At 38.1% G+C, this 24,206-nt stretch overlaps 1 protein-coding gene across 3 annotated transcripts in view; it reads left to right on the top strand.

Moving 5' to 3' along the window:
• The first annotated feature begins 4,415 nt into the window (after window positions 1–4,415).
• The window catches only part of LOC306996228 (caspase recruitment domain-containing protein 10), a 31,858-nt gene continuing 12,067 nt past the window's right edge, over window positions 4,416–24,206 (top strand). The window contains exons 1-11 of one of the 3 annotated variants that reach the window (XM_079608527.1): window positions 4,416–4,803; window positions 12,718–12,939; window positions 15,391–15,528; window positions 15,979–16,165; window positions 19,677–19,815; window positions 20,310–20,471; window positions 20,551–20,670; window positions 22,532–22,657; window positions 22,918–23,085; window positions 23,936–24,028; window positions 24,112–24,148. In XM_079608527.1, coding sequence (XP_079464653.1) covers window positions 4,797–4,803; window positions 12,718–12,939; window positions 15,391–15,528; window positions 15,979–16,165; window positions 19,677–19,815; window positions 20,310–20,471; window positions 20,551–20,670; window positions 22,532–22,657; window positions 22,918–23,085; window positions 23,936–24,028; window positions 24,112–24,148 — 1,399 coding nt within the window. In that variant the 5' untranslated portion in view covers window positions 4,416–4,796. The remainder of the gene's footprint in view (window positions 4,804–12,717; window positions 12,940–15,390; window positions 15,529–15,978; window positions 16,166–19,676; window positions 19,816–20,309; window positions 20,472–20,550; window positions 20,671–22,531; window positions 22,658–22,917; window positions 23,086–23,935; window positions 24,029–24,111; window positions 24,149–24,206) is intronic. The other 2 variants (XM_079608525.1, XM_079608526.1) reach the window with 2 other exon arrangements.

The following is a 24,206-nucleotide window of genomic DNA, read 5'->3' as shown; positions in this document are numbered from 1 at the left end:
GGTATAAAAGAAAAAAAGAGCAGAAGTGCATAGGCTACATATATTGCTTTCAAGTTTTTACTTTTAAGATATTTTGATATGTTTGACATTTTAAAATGTCAGTTTTAAATAGTCCAAATACAGGCGTTATTTTCCAAACCATTATCACTATAATAACGAGCAAATATAATAATTAAAATTATTGCCGGGCAGCGATTAATTGCGATTAATCACATCCAAAATAAAAGTTTGTATTTACATAAAATACGTGTGTGTACTGTATAATAATTTTGTATATATATATATAAATAAATAAATAAATACACACATATGCATTAATAAATTAAAACAATATTTGTATGTATATACTGTAAATATACTTAAATATTTTAACACATAACACAATAACACATTTTTCTTAAATATATACATGTATCAGATTCTGTTTGATTGAGTGTGTGGACAGGTGTCTTTTATACAGGTAACAAGTTCAAACAGGTGCAGTTAACACAGGTAATGAGTGGAGAACAGGAGGGCTTCTTAAAGAAAGACTAACAGGTCTGTGAGAGCCGAAATTCTTACTGGTTAGTGCGTGATCAAATACTTATGTCATACAATAAAATGCAAGTTAATTATTTAAAAATCATACAATGTGATTTTCTGGATTTTTGTTTTAGATTCCGTCTCTCACAGTTGAAGAGTACCTAAAAATGACAGACCTGTATGCTTTGTAAGTCAAGTCAAGTCATATTTATTTATATAGCGCTTTTTACAATACAGATTGTATCAAAGCAGCTTCACAGTGATAACATGAACATAATACATAAAACAACAATTTCATCATTGTCCACCTTAAGGCAGATCTATAATATTGTTGAATATTAAATGTCCCCAACTAAGCAAGCCAGAAGGCAAGGCAACAGCGGCACGGAACCAAAACTCCATCAGGTGACAGAATGGAGAAAAAACCTTGGGAGAACCCAGGCTCAGTCGGGGGCCAGTTCTCCTCTGGCCAACGAGCGAACAGTGGATGACTATGATTCAGCAGCATTACAGGTCAGAAGTCAGAATGAATCAGAGAATTAGTCCAGTTCCAGTTTGCAGCTAAGTAGGAAAACCTGCAAAATCGGCAGTGTATCAAATACTTGTTCTCCCCACTGTATATACTGTGAATATTTATACATAATTTATATTATATATAAATATTTTATATATAAATAACACATTTCTCTTAAATATGCATAGAGCTTTTTTGATTAATATAATTTGTAATGTAGGCCTACAGCACTTTGAGCTATTTTGTAGCCTGGAAGGTGCTTTATAAATAAATAAATAATTAAAATCGAATTATTGGATTTTTATCACCATCAATGATAAACACAAACACATCAGCTTTTACGAGAATAACAACAATCTCAGGTTGTTTTTTTTTCACCAAATATTTTTTACCAGAGTACAAAATAAACACACACTTAAAGGACAAGTTCGGTATTTTACACTTAAAGCCCTGTTTACAGATCGTATCTGATGAAATAGAACGGTTAAGATTAAACTTTGGACAGATGCTGCTGTCCCGAGAATTTTAGGTTTATATCGCTTTCCCCCCTCACCCCCACAATGGTTGTCTATGGCCACAGGAAGATTCCTTCCTAAAACACATTAAACTTTCGTTTACAAAGACGTGAAACTCACCGAGTGGTCAGGGGTGTTCACTGATACGGTCCCAAAAAAAATCGCTGAAAAAGATGCTTTCCAACAGGTTTTATCGTAGTTTTTGTCCAACTCCATGACTTGTATTAAATGTGCTGAGTGAGGTGCGGTATTACTCCGCCGCTTGAGTGTCTATTATTCAAGCTCTCAACGGAAGAATCACGGGTGTGACACGTTTGGCAAAATAGGTCCTAAATAAACCTAAAATTCTCGCGACAGCAGCATGTGTCCAAATTTTAATCTTAACCGTTCTATTTCATCAGATACGATCTGTAAACAGGGCTTTAAGTGTAAAATACCGAACTTGTCCTTTAACCATCCCTACGGTTATTTTGACATTCAACGTCGGATTCAACGCTGTGTAAGGAAAGCTGCTGAGTGGATCCAGCATTCATCTTCATATTTTCGGTTAAAGAAGTGCATCATTCGGGTATTTGAAGTGCAGTTTTTATTTTCAGTGCACTAATACTACAGTAAGCAAGAATACGCGAAATTGCGGACACTGAATCAGGACAATCATCGGTCAGTCGTAACCCACATAGCAACATTTTGTCGGCCCAGATCCGGCCCACATCTGGCACTTGTGGAATGCGGATCTGGCCCACATGCAGCGTGGAATGACGGCCCTTGGGTGGCCCACTCCTGTTTGCCAGATCTGGGCCACAAGCAGACCATAGCAATGCCACATGTCAGCCAAGAGCAAAGAAATAAACCAGAACTGGAGCTTATCTGAGCCACACAATCTGTGTATATTAAATATAAAGTAATTTCAGCCTTAGTAAAGCCTGTTAACAAGCAGAATCACTGAAGGAAAGAAGAGAACAGAAAAAGAGACGAGCAGAAACACAAGAACTAAAACTGACTTCAGACACAGCCTTAGAAGAAATCCACTGAAGATAAAAGAAGACATTAAATCTGTGAAGATCTCAGCAGAGGAGGATTAAACAACTCCACAAACAGCATTACCAGCTTCACTTATTACTAACCAGACTGACTTTATTTCTGTCAGACGTCTACAGAAGTTTTTATTGTGAATTAACAGAGGTTTAACTCTGTTTCATTTAAAGTCACCATAACAGTGATTAGTGTTTCCATTAGTTGGGCTCTTAACTCTTATTATGTCTTTATGGCTGCTATGACAGTGTGTCAAACACATTTTCAGCAGCAAAGAAAGCCATTGTGAATCCGGTCAGGTGATGATGGTGATCTGTTGATGGTTTTAAATCATCATGAAATAGACTGATTCACAGATCTCTTTTGAATATAACAGTTGTGTTGTTCTATTAATGTTTGCACATCACAAATCATGTGTTACTGCAGCATGAGGTCTGGCAATATTACAACAATCAGTTAGAAGATTTTAACAAACACGATCACAAAAAGCTAGCCTGCAATGACACACACAGACATCAACAATCAGTGTATGAATCTCATCAATGGTGACAATCAACAATATGTAGATAAACAGATAATTTCAGAACAGCACTGAAAATCTACTAAGTCACAACAAAAACAACAGCAACAAAATAAAAGCAAATATTTAGAATTAAACAAAATAATAGGACAATTCAGCTGCATAATTTATTCATGTTGCAATGCATGCTGGGAGTTTTGTTCAATGCTAGTACCCAGCATGCATTGCAGCTAGGTACTTTTGGTTGTCACCATTGTTGAGATTCATACGCTGATTATTGATGTCTGTGTGTGTTATGATTGATCAGATTTTTGTCCTCGTGTTTGTTAAAATCTTCTAACTGATTGTTGTAATATTGCCAGATCTCATGCGGCAGAAACACAGGGTTTGAGATATGAATATATTAATGGTACAACACAATCGTTAGAGTCAAACTATATTAGTGAATCAGTCTATTTCATGATTAGTATTTAACCATCAACAGATCACCATCATCATCTGATCTCATTTCACTTTAGCTATCTTTGCTGCTGCAAATGTGTTTGAAGAACACACTGTCACAACAGCCAAAATGGACAAGAAATATTTTAAGAGTAAAGAGCCCAACTAATGGAAACACTAATCACCATTACGGTAACTTCAAATTAAACAGAGTTAAACCTCTTTTAATTCTCAATAAAACTTTTGTAGACGTCTGACAGAAATAAAGTCAGTCTGGTTAGTAAAAAGTGAAGCTGGTAATGCTGTTTGTGGAGTTTTTTAATCCTCCTCTGCTGAGATCTTCACAGGTTTAATGTCTTCTTTTTATCTTCAGTGGATTTCTTCTAAGGCTGTGACTGAAGTCAGTTTTAGTTCTTGTGTTTCTGCTTGTCTTTTTTTTCTGTTCTCTTCTTTCCTTCAGTGATTCTACTTGTTAACAGGCTTTATTAAGGCTGAAATTACTTCATATTTAATATACACAGGTTTTGTGGCTCAGATAAGCTCCAGTTCTGGTTTATTTATTTGCTCTTGGCTGACATGTGGCATTGCTATGGTCTGCTTGTGGCCCAGATCTGGCAAACAGGAGTGGGCCACCCAAGGGCCGTCATTCCACGCTGCATGTGGGCCAGATCATCTTTCCACGTGTGCCAGATTTGAGCCGGATCTGGGCCGACACAATGTTGCTATGTGGGAAGCGATCAGTGTTGATGTCCAGTGTCATGTCTCCCTCCAGTGGATCATCCTCATCCTCACCGGCATGAACTGTCGAGGTCACTGCACTCTCTCAGTCTGGCCCGCCCGGAATGTGACTAATTACTCTAGTGAAATATTAACACGAACATCGTGACACACAGTTTACACTGTGACTTTAGTCTGTCACACTCATTATGTTGAGTGACTCAGGCATTTTGAGGATCATTCTCGTATTTGGATAGACGGAGTGATGTCTAAAATAATCAGCCTATTATATCATAGGCTACATATTTAAATAGCGTCAGTCAATGAAGAGAGAGAGAGAGAGAGAGAGAGAGAGAGAGAGAGAGAGAGAGAGAGAGAGAGAGAGAGAGAGAGAGAGAGAGAGAGAGAGAGAGAGAGAGAGAGAGAGAGACGGTTAGCTCGCATCAAACTTGGCTTCTCATCGTCTCTGATTTGTGTCTGAAGTGTTGCTGTCGTTTTCCCCTCTCTCATCTCGTTTGCTCATCTGCTGTGGATCATGAGCGGTAAGATGTTTATCTGTTCAGCCTCATCAGCTGCTTGATGAATCGATTCATAATACAGAATAAGATCCGAGTGAATCAATTCATTCAATGTTTGATTTAAAGAACGATACTTTTGGCATTATGTGACATTATGGACCAAAACACGTTTAACCTTCAAACTTCTGTTGTTGTGTTGTTGTTTTACTACTACTAGCCCAGGTGTTAATGTTCATGGTCATGCGAACATTAAGGGAACATTCCATTTTGTAAACATTACGGGAACGCTATTTTGGAATGATTTAAGAACGTTCTGGAATTTTTTTTTTTTTTTTTTAACGTTTACATTTTTTAGACGAACATCCGTCTAAAATGTGTCAGATTAAAAAAAAGTTCCATGAACAATGTGTTATGTATTGTACTACATTATTATATAAAAAAAAAAACATAACTCTTCTTCTTAACTCTTCTAATGTAACTTCTTACAGTAACATTATAACGATTTTACATAACTTTGAGAAAACCTTAGCCAAAGTAAGTTCTGAGAACGTTCCTGTTAGCTGGGTTGTTAGTGTGTCTGTATAAGTTTAATGTTAGTGTTAATTGTAGTGTTGTTGTGTGCTTTGTTAGAAGCCTATCAGGTGTGTTAGTGTAGTGTGTAGTTGTAAACTTTCCAGCTGTGGATTCCTTCAGACAGTCATTGAGATTCCAGCATGTGTTTGGACCTGCCTCACCTGAACAGAGACGCACACAAGCCCCTCACACACCCCTAATCTTCATCATAGACAGAAGGAAGACCATTGTTGTTTTGGAAAGTCATCCTGGTAGAATGTTTTCTTGTGCTTGTAGACAAAAAACAGAAAGCTATGTTTCAAAACAACTAAGACACAGTTGAGAGTGACATGAAACCTACTCATATCTCCTGTGGGTGTGCAGGTATCGGCAGGCCTGGTGAAAATGAAGTTATATATTTCCTTTGGCAGTGTTATCTCTCTGTCTGTTTGATTATCTCTCGTGCACAGTGAGAGGATGGTACCGCCTGCATTCTTCTGCTGTGAGACATGCTGTCTTTCAGTCGCTCTTTCAGACCTCAGTGCATTTACATGCTCACATCTGTGTTTTATGATCATGTGGATCTGTGATATTTCATCTTCATCATCCATTCACCTCAATCTCATGAAAAACAAGCTATTTTAAAAGATGTTGTAAGAAAAAAGCAAGCATGAACCCAGCTAACAGGAAACGTTTTCAGAACTTTGGCAAACGTTCTGCCAAGGTTCTCTGAAAGTTGTGAACAAACGTCCTTCCAGTATGTGAATATAATGTTTGTTAAACATTATCTGGTCTTTAATAAAGTTCTCAAAACGTTTGCACACAAACATAATTTATACATCATTCATATAGTTTTTTTTTCCGTGAAACATTTTAGCTGGACGTTTGTCCACGTTTGAACAAAAATCAAGGACCACAATAGAAATAAGTTAATACAACTTTATTCTGTTATCCTTGACAAAGAAGTTTTGCTACTTCATTGTTACTGTATTGCTACTTTTTATGTAAAATAAACTCAACTCAATTCAAAACTTAAATTATCAATGAATTGCCAGCAAAACATAAAAAATCTACGAATTGTCGGCAAAATGCAAAGGAGCTACGAATTGAATATAAAATAGCTTTGAAATGATGTCAAAACGTAAAATACACTGTTAGCCCTTACTGTAGAAAAAGCCCACATTCTTACAATATTATACCATTTTCCATTAAAACAGTAATATACAGGAATATACCTACAGGAATATACTGTGAATTAACAGCGCTCAAAGTCGACACTCAGAGGCTGTGTTCCCAATCACACCCTATACCCTCATTCACTATTCCCTATATTAGTTCACTAATATAGTCCACTTGAATGAAAAGAAGTGAGTGAATTGAGACACTGATGAACACCTGATAAGCAGAATCACTGAAGGACAGAGAAACAAGAACAGAAAAAAGAGAAACACAAGAACTACAACTGACTTCCAGCCACACTGAGTGTGAAACCAGTTTAACATTATTTATTTCAAGTTCTTGTTGAGAATGAACAGGGATTTAGTTAATAATAAAGTTTGTTGTCACCATGATGGAGATCAGTATTTGCTTAAGTTGGTGTCTTGTACCTTAACTCAAAGACTTCGTTCATTCAGCTCTCTTCAGCTGCTGTAACAGTGAGGTAATAAAGCACATTTGTTACAGCAAGAAAAGTCAAGGGGAAATTGATCAGGAGTTTTTGGTTTTGTGATTTCAAAATCATACATGATTTATTATTTTTTAATATATGTGAGCTGTGAATTTTTTGGTTTAATATCATATATATGATAATCTACAACATGAAATACAGCAATATTTCTGAAATCAGGTCAACTGAAATTTTTTGAAATCATATAGTGCATTAAAATTGTATTAATTCCTGCTTGACTCTGACACACACAGACATCAACAATCATCATATGAATCTCAACAATGGTGATGATCAAAAGTTTCATGTCGCAATGCATGCTGGGTACCAGGATAGTATAAAACTCCCAGCATGCTCTGCTGCATGAATAATAATTTAAAAAAAATATATTCCTACCATTGTTGAGATGCATGTTCTAATTTGTGATATTTCTGTGTTTCTACAAGACAGTGTAGCTCTTTTATTTTTGGTTATGCATGTGTTACAAATAAATTAGTCATTGTTGCTGTTGTTTCACAGTGGTGGTAACGTAACACTTTTGATTGAGAATTAAACTCTGAATGAGAGAGAACTAACTTCTTAGTGAATGGACAGGCCACATAATGATTTTGTCATGATAGTGAATATAACCACGATCATTCACAAACTGTGTGTGTGCACAAGTGTGACATGCAAAAACACAGCTCAAGCAGCAATAGATTAAATAATATGTTAGCATCAGCGACCCAACTAAAGCAAACACTGATCTCTATAATGGTAACTTCAAATCAAACATTTTCAATTAAACATCTCAATAACTACTTCTGTAGATATATGACAGAAATAAAGTCAAACTGGTTAATAATACGTGTAATAATGTGTTATGGCTGGAAGTCAGTTGTAGTTCTTGTGTTTCTCTATTTTCTGTTCTTGTGTTCCTCTTTCCTTCAGTGATTCTGCTTGTTAACAGCAGGTGTTCATCACTAATGCTCAACAATCACTTACATATTCACTTAATGATCTTAATTATCTCACTGCAACACTGCGTCAATGTTACTTTTTACTCTTTGTAGTGCGGATGTTCCTGTGGGGTTGAAAGGGTTAACAGTGTAAGATAAAAAGACACACCCACAAAATGTATTTTAACAGTAATAAACTGTAAGTTATATAACAGGTTTATACTGGCAACACTGTTGCCAGTAGTTTACTGTAAAATTTTGTTTTTTGGGTCACCATTGTGCTGAAGAGTAGAGCCTGTGCTTCAGTCCAGCAGAAGATCTAGAAACATCGATGATACGCTGCATGTTGCTTTATTTAACAGAATGTAATTGCTGGTTCAGTGGAAATCTTTTTATGTACTTAAGTTTTTTAATGGTTTCTAATGGAAGTTCTTAACACTTTTCTCACATTATTAATGCATTACACATTTTAGTTTTACACATTTAAATTACAGTTGGTCAATTTAAGGCAGTCGGTTTCTGCAAGTGAAATTAGTTTTAAGTCAAATTTTAATTTAGTGCATTTTACAGTAACAAACTGTATAATACAGTAAATAACTGTACAAATAACAGTAAATTACTGGCAACAGTGTTGCCAGTATTTTACTGTAAAAAAACCCGGTAAGGTCTAACAGTGTAGCTTTAAGTTGCAGTCAAAACGTAAAATAGCTACAAATTGTCCAGAAGATAGATTCGAATTGCTGCCAAAGCGTAAATAGTGACGAATTGCCGGCAAAACATAAAACAGATTTGAATTGAATTGATTTGAAACCGTAAAATAGCTATAGCAGCAAAAACGTAAAATAGATACAAATAGCAGCAAAAACGTAAAAAAGCTACAAATTGCCCGTAAGATAGCTCCGAATTGCTGCCAAAACGTAAAAATAGCTACGAATTGGCGGCAAAATGTAAAGGAGCTTCGAATTGCCGGCAAAACAAAAAATAAGAATTGCCATCAAGACTTAAAATTGATATAAATGGCCACCAGATTGTAAAATAGCTATAAATTGCCGTGAGGGTGTGTAGCATGCATTTGTGCGCCACAGATTTGGACTCTGTTGCTGTAAATCTCCCATCACTCTACAGTCATTGTAACCCTGATATTTGAATCTTTTGAATTATATTGTCAAGCAATCTTGTTCAGCGATTCACTCACCGATTCACTGACATGAAATGTTTCATGATTGAGATGTTTGGATCTGGAAAATCAAGAGGTTCAACTTTTAAATAAATATTTGACTGTTTTAATTATTTCAAGTAAATGTGCTTTTACCAAAGGGAGCAAGAAGACATCATTTTTTTTGAATTCCATTATTTGTTTGGGCGCTTAACTTTTTTCTAAGTCATGTTTTTTAATTTTCAAGTTAATTTATGCAGGTCATGTTTGGGAAAAAAGTGATACGGTCGATTCGGGTCAGGTACAGATTTTCCTCATAAAACATCTCTTTTTTTGATGTTTATAAACAGCTTAAATTTCAATGATGTTGTTAAAATGTGATTTAAACTCATCTTTCTCTAAGCTTTTACAATGTGTGCTGTAGCGCTGCTTCTATACTGAATTTAGTGAATATGTCACATCTGGAGTGTTGATGATTTGTTGTGTAAGTATGTAGGTGTGAGTTGTGACCTATAAGCTGTTTTCTGACCTATATATTACCATCTTTGATGTATACAACAACCACAAAAACAGGAAACGGGCACAATTTAGCCACTTTTCTTGCTACCTACACTGCGACCAAAATGGTCGCATATGCGACCTTTTGAAATGCCATTGCGACCCTAATTTTGAATGGGTCGCAAATGTATCACTGATTATTTTTGTACCTACCTTATGTTTTAGGCAATATGCTATGATTTACTATGAGCGTTTATTAAAACAGAAATGTGTATTATAAATGGCACCTATTATGACATTTAAAATGTTCCTAATGTTGTTGTGGGAGTCCCCAACAACAGTTTTATGTGCATGCAATGTCAAAAAACACTTTTGTTTTCGTATAATATGCATTTATTTTTACCTGATTTGCTCACCGACTCCCAAATGATTCGTTCAACGACTCGTTTTTCAAACCCCTCCTTTGCGCGACGCTAATCTGCGTTGATTGGTCAGATGACCCAGTTTACAGAGATATTGTTTAACACGGAGTACAATGATGCTTTTATCAATTAAATTGTATTATAATAATGATTATAGTCCACTGCTTTATAGTTTGTAGTAAAAAACGAAAAATAAGATAAATAATTTAATGTTATGTTAGCGAGCATAGCCCATAGCATTTTATAACGTGCTCTGACTGAGCCCCCTCCCGGAAAACCTCTCGTTAAGACACGCAGCAATCGTATATCTCAACATAGCCTACAATCTTGCACATGTTGAAATGAAGCGGACAAACATTTTACATTTTAGAAGGGAAGTTCAAGTGTAACAGAACCATCACTTGATGTCGATTCGATATGTCAAACGGAGCCTGTGAGTGAGAATGATGAGGCTGAGAAGGATTCGTCAGGAAAAGCACACGCGGGAAAAACGATACGGACATATGAATTTCGACACCAGTGGCTCGAAGAATACCAGTGGTTACCCAGACAGCAAGCCAACATTGAATAAACATTGATTTTCCATCTGAATCATCATTATGGTTGATATTGAAATTTCAATGCAAAATAAATGTTGAATCACCATTAATATATCGATGAAACCTGACGTTATTAATGTTGATGGCAACAACATTGGAACAACATTGATCTATAGTTATCTTTATGATTGATTAAGCATTGATATTTGGTTTACCGGGCGATTGCCAATGTGTTGAAAAGTCATTGATTTAGAGTTGACCGGGAAACGACCTGTGGTTGAAAAGTCATCGACATATCGTTGACCGGGAAATATGATTGAAAATCCATCGATTTTTGGATGACCGGGAGATCAACGGGTGGTAGACCAACGTACTGCTACGGACAGCGCTCATTTCTGGACCCGGACCGATACGATCAGGTAATTAAGCTTGCTTAATGTTCGATATTGTAGCCTACTAAATCAAATACTGTTATTAACATGACGCAGTGCTGCAGACATTGAAATAGATTTTATTAAAATGTCGCCACGATCTGCTTTTGAAGAAATATGGTATCGTGCTACAGCGCACATTCAGTTCTGTCGGCTCCGTTCCAACACTGTAGCCTACAACTAACTCGACGTACATTCACATCACACGTTAACGCAGCGGCAGTTACACTCACAGAACACTGCACTTATTCGTGCACTTAATCACAAAAGTTATTATTTGCTCGTGCTTAAAGCTTTGCCGGTTATACATTTCATTGGCGTTTTGTTCTGACATGCTTTTTCTGAGCTTGTAGGCCTAGCGGTAACTGTAATTTGTTTCCAAGTGTGCAAATATGTGGGTGTTCTCTGTTTAACTTAAAGGCAAATTTTTTGCATTGTACTTGTATTTTCTGTTTTAGACGCTCTTACGGCAGATGGGGACAGCCGGCGTCACCTAATTTACTGGCTGTGCAAAAGTGGCTGTGCTGCGCAAGACTGAGCAGGAGGGACTGGACGACACCATTCAGACGTCAGAGGACCATGAACTGTAAATTGCCTAAAGAGGACAAATAATGAAATAAGGCTAATAAAATGAATTTGTTTTTACCTTAAATGTTGTGGTGTGGTCAGTGTTTTAGGCTAGGCAGCTTTCAAATGTATCCTCACTTTTAACATCCTGGTTGTAGATAAAGCAGGATATTTATTAGGATATTTAATTTAGGGCATTATTTTCGTATGCCTAGCAATCATTTTCTATGGCTTAATAACGATTGAAATTCCATTGAAATCACGTTGATCCTTAGTTCAGTTGAAATTTCAACATTGTTTCAATATTCCTGATAATTGAAATACCATTGAAATTACGTTGATATATGGACGGGATTTCAATGTTGTTTCAATATTAAAAATGGGTGCAAAATGATGTAGAATCAACATCATTTTTCGACGTTGATTCAATGACTTAACGTTGACAACGGAATGTTGATTTAACATAGTTTCAATGACTGTTTGCTATCTGGGAATAGAGGAGAATAGTTATGCGCGAACAGCGTATATTTGTGCAGTGTGCGCATGTCAAAAAATCAATTCCGATTTGAAACTTGTGACATAGAAACGCGCACATCAACCCAATTACTTTATTTATCGTTCATGTAAACACCATGTTCGGATTCATCAATCGTATTGATTTCATTCCGATTGAACCAAAAGGTGTCCATGTAAACTATGACAGTATGAAGGATGCGAAGTGTAAAAGTCAATAGCTGCTGAAATTATATTATTATATTATTATTTAATGGATTATATTTATTTTATTTTTCCTTAAGAGTTCAGGAGTCTGCCCATCTGTGCCAACCATAGCATGTTGAAATCCAAAAGAAATGAATTGTGCACTTAATTGTGTACTGTATTTTCTATTGCAGTAAATCTATCCCAACCAATGTTAAAGACAACAAGGCGGCATGTGGTTTAAAAGATGGCAAGTAAAATAAAAAGCACATCTGTATGCAATAGTTTTATTATTGTTCATTATTATCCAGAGCGGCTTACTATAAATAATTTGTGCGACCAAATCATGTTTTGCGCCAGTAACTGAAAAAGTTAGTAGCGCATGTGCCACCAGTGGAAAAGGTTAGTGTAGTTCCCTGCTACACCTACACTTGAGAAGAGCCCCCTGTGAAGACCTTGTGTTTCCACAGGTGAATGGCTGCAGGGAGACGAGAGCTCGGTCATGACCCCGTCTGAGGAGGAGAAGTGCGAGGAGCTCTGGGAGCGAGTGGAAGGAGTCCGACACAAACTGACCCGCGTTTTAAACCCGGCGAAGCTGACGCCGTATCTGCGGCAGTGTAAGGTGATCGACGAGCAGGACGAGGACGAGGTGCTCAACTCCAGTCAGTATCCGATGAGAATCAGCAGAGCCGGTGAGGATGCACGACACCACACGTCAATCACATCACAGCGCACATTAAAGGGGTGGTAAAATGCCATTTTCACAAGATGTAAGATAAATCTCTGATGTCCCCAGAGTGTGTGTGTGAAGTTTTAGCACAAAATACCACACAGATATGTTTATATAGCATCTTAAAGTTGTAACTTTTTGAGGATTTGCAAAAACACACCGTTTTGTGCCTGGCCCTTTAAATGCAAATGAGCTGCTGCAGAGGGCGGGGCTTCAAGAGCTGGTGTGTGTTAGCAGCTGATTACCTCACGCAGACACACACTAAAATGAAAGAAACTGTTCTGCCTTTAATGTTAAACCGGAGTCAGACAAAGATGGAGAGACTCAAGAAGAAGTGACAACATGTAGAAGCAACAGGACGTCTCTGAATGATTAGTTGATGAATTTATGTTGCGGATGTGGAGTTAACTATCTTCAATTAGCATATTCTGTCATGATAATCTATAAATCGCTCGTATAGGAACTGTTGTGAGATGCACACAGAGTGACTTTCTATTGCATGTGAAAAGACGGATGCTAAAGTTTGAGCTGACTCACAAATGTGCTCGACTACAACAACTCTTACTCTTCTCAACATGGACTGTGTTCCCGGGGGCGGGGCTTATGTACATTTTAGGGTTGCTGATGTCACTAACACGTTTGTTGTAGTCCTTTTCTTTAAAAGCAAATATCTTCCTTTGCTTTGAACTTTGAGCGTTGTAACTTTGCAGATGTTGTTTATGCTCAAACAGCAACATTACACACTAACTAAAGTTAGAAAAGTGAAATCATACTTTTCCACCCCTTTAAGTAGTGATGGGCGCTTTTGAAACGCTGCTTTGAAATGTTTACAAATCTTTTGTTTTGAATCAGTGCTTTGTAGCACGTAAAGTCATGTGAAATGAGGCTTCGTTTTGTCATACAGGGCTGCAGACTAGACTGCGACCAAAATTTGATAGTCTATATGTCAACCACAAAGTTCCTCGGCATCAAATGGCAAACGAAATGAACTGCGCTACTCATTTGTGCTTCACGGACCGTTTATTAGATCAGACCAATGATAGACAGCGCCGCAAGCTACTCGCCATTCGCAGACCGATCTCGATCACGCGACACCGTTACTACACAGCGCTGCGAGATCCAGTGAGAAACATTCAGAGTCGCCGCAGAGTTCTCTGTTATAAACCATAGATATCAGATCAAACAGCGCTGACGGGAAAACCAGGAGAAACATTGTGCCATGAATGAAGATCCCACAGATCAGCAACATTCACCATGGAGTGAATGTAGTAACACTAACTGTAACTATGGCATTGTGACAGAAATAGTCAAACGCGTACAACACATCTTTTTCCAGCTCATCAAAACTATAATATCATATTTACATGTTATTTTTAATGTGATGACCAAAACATTTGTTCATCCTTCAAAGATTGGCCCCATTTGTAAAACTAAAAGTTTCAAGATGTAGGAAAACTCACACAGTGCTACCAAATACTTTCTGTAGATCTCAGTGGCAAAACGTTAACATTAAAACATTAAAATGTCTAGTTTTCTTGATGTTAGAGGAACAAAACATTCTTAACTAATTTGACTAACAACTCAATAATAATGCTGCTTTGTAACATTCTAAGAACATAAAAATGTCCAGTTTCCTTAATGTGAATAGAACGTAATTTAAAGGTTAGAATGACTCATTTCAAAAGAGTGAATCATTTGGTTCAATTGATTCAGCCCTCTGCTCCATTTGTCCCCTCACTAGTGTAAAGTACAAACTTCGTCATAAGATTGAGTCATGGCACCACAAGACGCGTTTGTTCTTACTGTTTGCGCTCGGGTTCATTCATTGAAAATCTTCAGCCTCACATTCCTCACACGCACACCTGGAAAAGTCAATAGGGAAACAAAAAAATATATATATTCCTCTTGTGTAAAGAAAAGGGTTGTGGGTAAGATATGGGCTTAAAGACGATTAACAATTAGAAATGTTATCGATTTGACTGCACTTGACACAATCGGATGAGAACAAAACTCGAACTGAATTAAGCTGAATAATGACTATTATATTCCAGAGCTGCTTTACAGTTGTTTCATAATTGGTGAATTTTACAACACTTGTATTGTCCTGTTTATTTCTGTGAAGCAATCTGTATTATATAAATCACTATACACGGTAAATAAATGTGATAATATTAGCCCAACACTCATTTACCAATGCAAATTTGACTGTAAATAGCACACACACACACATACTGTCAGTGTGATTTGCTTTAGTACACACTCATCCTCGCATCACATACTATTTAGGATGGATAGTATGTGACTTTAGAAGCAAACCTTCACATTTACAGAGAGACGATGTACAGTTTGCTGTGATTGGTGGGCGCGTGTGTCAGTATCAGTGTGCAGTGATGTGATTGGTTGTTGTGTGCAGGCCGTTTATTGGACATCCTGAGGGGGCGTGGCGAGCGCGGCCTACAGGCTTTCATGGAGTCACTGGAGTTTTATCATCCGGAGCAATTCACACAGCTGACCGGACAACAACCGACTCAACGCTGCTCCATCATGCTGGGTGTGTGAATGCGTCACATTTCAGCCGTTTAAAGTCGGCACGAGACGGAAGTCGCTCTAGTCTTTTCTCCCCTGTCGTGACGTGTGTCCGAGAGAAACGGGACTGGATTTTGTCAATGAGGATCTGACTGGATTTTTACATTTTAAATTCATGTGCTTCGCAATCTTGAATCAAAAATAACTTCCCCTCCTTCTTACCTCTCCTCTCTTCTCTGATGCCGTGTTCAGTGGCGTGAGGGCGGGGCAACCTGTCAATCAAAATCAGATCCACCAATAGCAATCCACAAACATCCAATCAATTCCCCAAGGCCAAAATCAAGCCCTGCCGCACATGTGTTCTTGTTTGAGAAGTGGTCTCATGTGGATATACGTCACCATAGGGAAGAAAAGACGACTTTAGTGGTCATTCATGCGGCAGTTTAATGTTATTTGTGTAATATTGTGTGTGTAGATGAGGAGGGTCCTGAGGGTCTGACTCAGTTTCTGCTGCTGGAGGTGCGTAAGCTGCGGGAACAGTTGCGCGGCAGTCGTCTGTGCGAGCGGCGCCTGTCTCAGCGCTGCCGTGTGGCCGAGGAGGAGCGCAGCAGAGCTGAACGCAAAGCGCAAGAGCTGCGACAGGACCGGATACAGCAGGAGAGGTACATGTACAGTGCTTAGCATAAATGAACACACCCATGCTAAAGTTGACTAAAAAGAGGAATAAAAAATCATCTTTTGGAAATTTATCTTAAAGGTGCACTTGGTAACTTTTTCAGCTTAATAAATCCGTTTAGAAATCATTTGGATGGTTAAATAATCTGTTCTGGTGAGAATGGTTACTTCCCCCGCTCCCCCCAGCGTTCCCAGGTGGAAAACCAGCCTTGCAACATTGGGACTAACGTCCCGGTAAGTTGAAAATAGGAATTCTCGTGAGAAGCGAGAAAGAACGAGAAACACAAACTGCTTTATGATACTGTGTATGATGTATTACCCACCTCGGTAGACATAGCTCCACACGATAAAGTTGGTGCGTCTGGGACTCATTTGTTCACCACACCGGCTCAGACCATAACAAAAGCACATGAGCAGAGGTAGAAAGGGGGAGGAGGGCACCGGCGCGCCGCAAGTGACTTTACGACAGTGATGTGAAAAATATACGCACCGCAGCTGTAGGGGAGCTCGTTGAGAAAATCAGCAAAGCGGTGGCTAGAGTTACCGAGTGCCGCTTTAATGCCTTAATTTAAAAAATGAGGAAAACTCCAACCTTTCAGGACACCAATTTTCTTTGTGAATGAATAATGTATCGTAAATAAATAAATGTTCTTCCTTAAGATACAGGGTGCATAAGTCAGGACACCCCAATGTTAAATTCCCATAGAGGCAGGCAGATTTATATTTTTAAAGGCCTGGATCCAGGATACAATGCATCCTGATGAAGTTCCCTTGGCCTTTGGGATTAAAATACATAACATTACACAACCTTCACCATACCTAGAGATTGGGATGGCTTTATTTCAGTTCTCCTAATAGCTGGTTTGATTTACATTTAGAGATGATCTTATGGAAAGTACCCCATGCCCATCTTGGGGTTACTACCTGTGTCTAAACTAAAGTCATTTTAGCCTCGCCAATTTAAACATTCGAGCGCAAGAAGATGTGAAACTGTAAGAAGATTTGTGTGTGCTCACCCGAAGCGCGCTCACAGAAAGCCACGTCTCAAGATAGCCGCAAAATATTGAGCTCTCTTTCAAGTCTTGAAGTCGTAATTCACACAAAATCATGTCAACTTGCTCATCTTGGCCAGTATCCTAGCAAACATAGTCGGTTACGTCTTAAGTGAGCGCTAACGGTCGAGAAAGATAATTAAGCCGCTTATACCATGTTCACTTGTCAAATAACACATTTTTAAAACATTAGTTTATATTTTAATTCGTTTCACAATCGAAATCTAACGGTTTTAGAACTCCTTCAGTAGGTGTCCTACATCACTTTTTAATGGACACCCTGCAGCCAATCAGAATCGAGTATTCATCCAGACCATGGTATAATAATGATTCATCTTTATTTAATTTCTACAGTGAATATTATATGCAATGTTATTTTACATTTGATCGCTTTATTCAATTTCTGTACCTTAAAAAACGAATACCGGTATTAGATAGCTGTAAATCTGAAAACCACTGTTTATTTTATTAGTATCTTTTCTCCATTGTATTTATTTGTGCTGTTTTTTGTAGTTTGATTATTTGTTCATATTCTTATTTGACAGTAGTCATCTTTTGCCTTTTTTGAACCGTGAGTAATTTGAACCGTTGCACCCCTAATATATATGTATGTATATATATATATATATATATATATATATATATATATATATATATATATATATATATGTATATATATATATATATATATATATATATATATATATATATATATATATATATATGTGTGTGTATAAAAAGAATGTTAATGCACATCCTTGCTCAATAAAAGTATTAGTTACTTTCAAACCTGTTTCTACACAGCAAAATCCCCAGTGTTAAATCAACACTGCTCGGAGCATATATGGTCCCACTCTACAGAGTGTTAAAATAACACTGAAGCAGTGTTAAAGTTAATGAGATAATTAAGTGATTAATCAAGTGATGATTGAACATTAATGATGAACACCTGCTGTTAACAAGCAGAATCACTGAAGGAAAGAGAAACACAAGAACTACAACTGACTTTTAGTCACAGCTTTAAATTAAATCAGCTGAAGATAAAAATAACACATTAAATCTGTGAAGATCTCAACAGTGAACGATTAAACAACTCCACAAACAGCATTACCAGCTTCACTTATTACTAACCAGGACTGACTTTATTTCTGTCAAATGTCTACAGAAGTTTTATTGAGAATTAACAGAGGTTTAGATGTTGATGTTTTAGTCACCATTTAAAAATCACCATTATGGTGAACAGTGTTGCCTTTAGTTGTGCAATTTGATTCTTTTTTTTTATTATTTGATTTCATGGTCGTTGTAACAGTATTTACCAAAACACACAAAGGTTGCAAAGAAAGCCAGCAACAAGGATGGTCAGGAGATAGGCCTATAGTTTTCAACAAGTACAAATATTAAAAAATGCTATCATTTACTGAAAATGGTTATTTGGTATTAATAGATTTTCAATAACATTCATTTCCTTCTATAGATCAGTCATCAAGCTGAATCTTTATTTTTTAAATATTGGGAAAATAATCTTTGGACAAACACACAGACATCAAGAATCAGAGTATGAATCTCATTAATGGTGACATGCTTTATGCCGCAATGCATTATGGGAGGCACCATAGTATAAAAATCATGGCTCCCAGCATGCATTGCAGCATGAAGCATGTCACCATTGTTGAGATTCATACTCTGATTCTTGATGTCTGTCGTTTCTAATATAAAAATAATAATTTTCAAAAAAAATCTGAAAGTTATATAAAATTTTTAATTCAGGATGACTGCTCTGTGTAAAAAAAAGTGACTTTTATTAATAACTAGTACCAACTTTTGTTTTTTGTCAGGGATAAGATTAATGAATCTTTCATCTTTATAATAATGAAAACGATAACACCAGGACATGTAATATTTTTAGCTTCTTTTGTAACATATTATAAGTTTTGGTAAATATTGTTACAAAGAGCAAAATTGCACTTAAAATGTTATGAGTCAAACTGCCCAACTAAATGAAATACTGATCTCCATAATGGTGACCTTTTTTTTTTAACATCGACATCTAAACTTTTGTCCATAGACATATACCAGAAATAAAGTCAGTCTGGTTAGTAATAAGTGAAGCTGGTAATGCTGTTTGTGGAGTTGTTTAATCCTCCTCTGCAGAAATCTTTAGAGATTGAATGTCTTATTTTTATCTTCAGCTGATTTAATTTAAAGCTGTGACTAAAAGTCAGTTGTAGTTCTTGTGTTTCTCTGTTCTTCAGTGATTCTGCTTGTTAACAGCAGGTGTCCATCATTAATGTTCAATCATCACTTGATTAATCACTTAATTATCTCATTAACTTTAACACTGATTCAGTGTTATTTTAACACTCTGCAGAGTGGGACCATATATGCTCCGATCAGTGTTAATTTAACACTGGGGATTTTGCTGTGTACCTGTGTGTTTCCGGGTCAGGCTGAGGCATGACTGGGAGTCTTCTACCCGTGAGTTGGGTTTGCTGAAGGACAGACACCTGGAGCAGGCTGTGAAATACTCGCGAGCGCTAGAGGAACAGCGCAAAGCTTCTGTGCGCGAGAGAGAAATACTCGCAGAGGTACAACACACGGAAAATTAAGACTCGTCTCCCATGATCACCTGTTGATCAGTTGAAACATTTATTGAAGTGTTGACTATATGGTTTTAAAAGAGGTCTTCAGTGTGAATTAGAGGCTCATTGGTCATGAGAGGCGACCATTGATGGATATACGATACACACTGTTTGTAGTTTGTTTAATATTCAACAATATTATTGATCTGCCTGCGTTGACAACATTATATGAGAACTGAACTGAGCTGGACGATGACAGTGCGGCTAAATATATATAAATGAACCAAATTAATCACTTTTTTTTACAACAAAAATGAACCATCACTGAACTTACTTAAGCTGGACTGTGATGCTGTTTTCTTCTAGAAACAAACATTGTTGCATTATTTTCCTGTTATCTCTGTAATCACTGTTATCACTTGTCTGGTTGAGACACTATGAATAATGTAGTTTAGTCCTGCACCGAGTTCATGCCAGGCTTACAGAAGGTGTGTCCGCAGGTGGAGCAGCTCAGGAAGAGATTGGAGAAAAGAGCCGACGATGGCTCCGCCCCCTCACCGATGCATCCCGCGAGCAGCGAGGCGTGTGACGGCGCCTCTGCAGGCCCGATGGAGACGCCGCCGCTCACTGTGAGAAAGACAGAGCATGACTCTGGAAATCAGGTCAGTCACAACAAGACTCTCTCAGCTCATCGTTACACTTACGGGAGTGTGAGTAATGTGTGTGTGTGTGTGTGTGTAGGCTCTGTTGGACATCCTCCAGCAGGACCGGCGGGAGGCGGTGGAGCAGCGGCAGGAGTTGTGCGGCGCCATCGCCCGACTGCAGGGGGAGCTGGAGAGCTCGGAGACGCAGAGAGAGAAAGTGAGAGGAAACATCTCGGTTACGTATGTACAAAAATTCTCAGATGACGCAAAAATCGTCATTTTGCGTCATCTGAGGATTTTTTGGCAAGAGGCTAAAAACTACAGCCAGTAGAAGGCTCTAGATCCGCATGTTTTCAACACGCCCATAGAGGGGGGATCTCACTCACAGAATGTACATATAGTGTCAGCCATCTTTTATTTGGACGCTAAGCTAACAGACTCTTGTTCTGTGGAGAAAGCGGAGTAGTAGCGGTGACCATCCTCATTTTCCCGGACATGTCCGGCCGTCGAGATCATCCAAAATGTCCGGGATTCGGCTTTTGCTTTCTGCGGTCGCCATTCATTGTTTACATGCACACCTTTTGTTTCAATCTAACTGAAGTCATCCCGATTGGTGAATCTGAATGTAGTGTTTACATGAACGCTAAACAAGTGATCGGTTGATGTGCGTTTTAACATTGCTAAGAAAATTCCCGCTCCTCCGTGAGAGATACGAGACCGGTGCGTCTCACAGGCGCCGCTCATCAGTAATCACGCCACCTCGCGTCGTTCTCCCGCGGCCGTCAGTCTCGTCCTGCTCGCCGCAGTAAACATGAGGAATGGCGACTGTAGAACGCAAAAGCCGAATCCTGGACATTTTGGAAGATATCAAAATCCCGGGCAGACTTGTCACGGAGACTCACTAGTAGCATAGCCTTGTTGTTTACTGCGATCTTACCGGTAGGCGTGGCTTGGGAGCGGCCTCGTAGGGCAGCGAAGCAAGTGCATTCTGGGAGTTGTTGTCTTTCATCCCCATAAGCCACAAATACATTTTCTGGCTTTTCTCAGTCTAGAAGGCTCCAAATTCATAAATAATTTCACATTTCTACTACATAAATGACCCATTTTAAATATACATTCATCTTTCCAGAGGGGAAGTATCCCTTTAAACGAGTCAATGCACATTGGCGTGCGAGATTTGCATCGGGAAGCAGAATGCACGCACCATTTATTTTTCCGCTGAAGAGCCGAGCGGAAGCCCGGGTCAGCGGTGGTCCAGCAATGGTGGCAACGGGACTGGGATTGGGATCCCAAGTAACACGCCACCTAGTGCTGGCTCCTTCCAGTGCCTAGCAAAAGCCTCCTGATTCCCCCCCCCCCCCCCCCCCCCGCATTTATCGAGGCAGAGATGGGACAGGGCTTAGGCTGTAGAAACACCAGCACCAGAGGAGACTTCCTGAAAAAGCGCCGACACACTCGCTCGTTGCAAAAACAACAACACGCTTCAGAGACATCAACACCGATCGGCTCCGAAGCGAAAGACAAACGGTGCGTGCTTCTGCTTCCGGATTCATACCCGCTGCGGGGATTGAGATGCAAATCTCGCAATCACAATCAATCGGACGTATACATTGCCCCTAACTAATAGCTAAATTCAGATTATAATGTGTAGGTTGAAAATGTTTTAGAGTGTTAGAATGCTTTATAGTCAACTTTATTTATATGTTGCTTTATACAATACAGATGCTTCAGATACCTTCTAAATAATGCTTTTTAAAAGCATAAATAAAAATGTCTTCAAAAATTACGCCAAAACATTTTTACAGTAATAAACTGGAAAAACAGCATCAGCCCTTTAATTTCCGTAATCAGTTCACTTATAATTGCATGATAATTTTACAATATTGTATAATATTACAATAGTGTCATTAAGAAAATAAATTCAGTGACCTCTAAATCCATACATTTTATTGAATATATTTTAATAAATTAAGTTCATGTAGTCTATTGAAGGAGATTATATATATAAATATGTATATACATATATATATATATATATATATATATATATATATATATATATATCCATGTGTGTGTAGCTGGCGTTTCAGTGTGAGCAGCTTCAGCTGCGCCTCAGGTCTCTGCAGCTGGACTGGGAGACGGAGCAGAGCAGGAGTGTGTCCTACTTCACCCAGATCATGGAGCTGGAGAGAGAGAGAGACCAGGTACACACACACACACACACACACACACACACACACACACACACACACACACACCTTCGTCTTGTAGAGCGCGCTGCAGGCGACTCGTGACAAGTTTTAGTTCAGAATCCAAAATGTTGGCAAAATTCTAAAATGGAATGTTTCCTTAACATTTTTAGAAAAGTAACCTATTTAGAACATATTTTTGTTAGCTGGGAAATAAATAAAAGTCCACTGTAGAGCACACACGTCCACTCTTCTGTGTGTGTGTGTGTGTTCAGGCGCTGCGCAGTCGTGACGGTGTGCAGCTGGAGTTCACCGACTGCCTGCTGGACAAGAACCGTCTGCGCAAGCGGCTGGCGGAGCTGCAGAGCAGCCTGGAGCAGCAGCAGAGAGAGACGGAGAGGACTCGAGAGCAGAGGGAGCAGAGCGCCACCTGCCTGCACTACGTACGACTGCACCTCTCACTGGCCAACACTACACCAGCAGCTGCTCGCCAGCTTTAGGCCTTTGCAGGAATATTTAAAGAGTCCAAATAACGAAACATAAAAAAAAGTTATTACTATAAAAAGTTACAAATATTTACCTTTTTAGTCATTTACATGCCTTTTTAATGTCTTATTAATATACATAAATATTTGTTTTTTTAATATTTGATATTACTTTTAAAAAATTTAATAATTTACGTGAATATTTCAGTTTTTTTATAATTTACAGGCTCTTTTAAGGTCTTAATCATTTTCATGAAAATTACATTCACGTGACTTTTTTTAGATCTTATTTATACATAAATATGTATGTTTTTAATATTTGACATGACTTTTTAAGATTTTATTAATTTCCATAACTTTTTAGGGTTTTAATTCATTTCAATGACTTGTTTAGATCTTATACATTTTCATATATCACTTTTTTTTTTCTTTTTTTTTTTTTTCTTTTTTTAAAAACTTTTTTATATATCCAGAGCATGGGATCCTGGTTTTTCAATAAAAATAACGGAATTACTAATTAAATATACAATTTATGTCTGTTTACATCGTGAATTTGAGCTGTTTTCATTTATTGTATTTGTGTTTAGTGTACATTTATCTGTTAAATTGAATGCTGTCACCTCAAGAGATCCTAACAGGTGTGTGTGTGTGTGTGTGTGTGTGTGTGTGTGTGTGTGTGTGTGTGTGTGTGTGTGTGTGTGTGTGTGTGTGTGTGTGTGTGTGTGTGTGTGTGTGTGTGTGTGTGTGTGTGTGTGTGTGTGTGTGTGTGTGTGTGTGTGTGTGTGTGTGTGTGTGTGTGTGTGTGTAGTCTCATCTGTCATTGTTCAGTGAGGATCAGTGTTTCGGGCCGTGCTGTTCAGTCGATCTGAGTCCCAGTCCACGCGCACGCAGAGCTCAAAAGGTCAGAGTTCACACACACTCACACACAATAAAAACAACAACGGTGTGTATTTGATCTCTCATCTTGTTATTTTGTTTTTACAGTTATCCCCTCAAGCGCAGATCTGTGAGCTGTCTGAAGGTGATTGTGTGTGTGTGTGTTTCAGTAATATTATCAGTATGACTGCACTAACACCATC

Source organism: Phoxinus phoxinus, assembly GCF_949152265.1.
Source record: "Phoxinus phoxinus genome assembly, chromosome: 1".
Lineage (NCBI taxonomy): Eukaryota > Metazoa > Chordata > Actinopteri > Cypriniformes > Leuciscidae > Phoxinus > Phoxinus phoxinus.
This window is presented reverse-complemented; position numbering and strand designations above follow the sequence as displayed.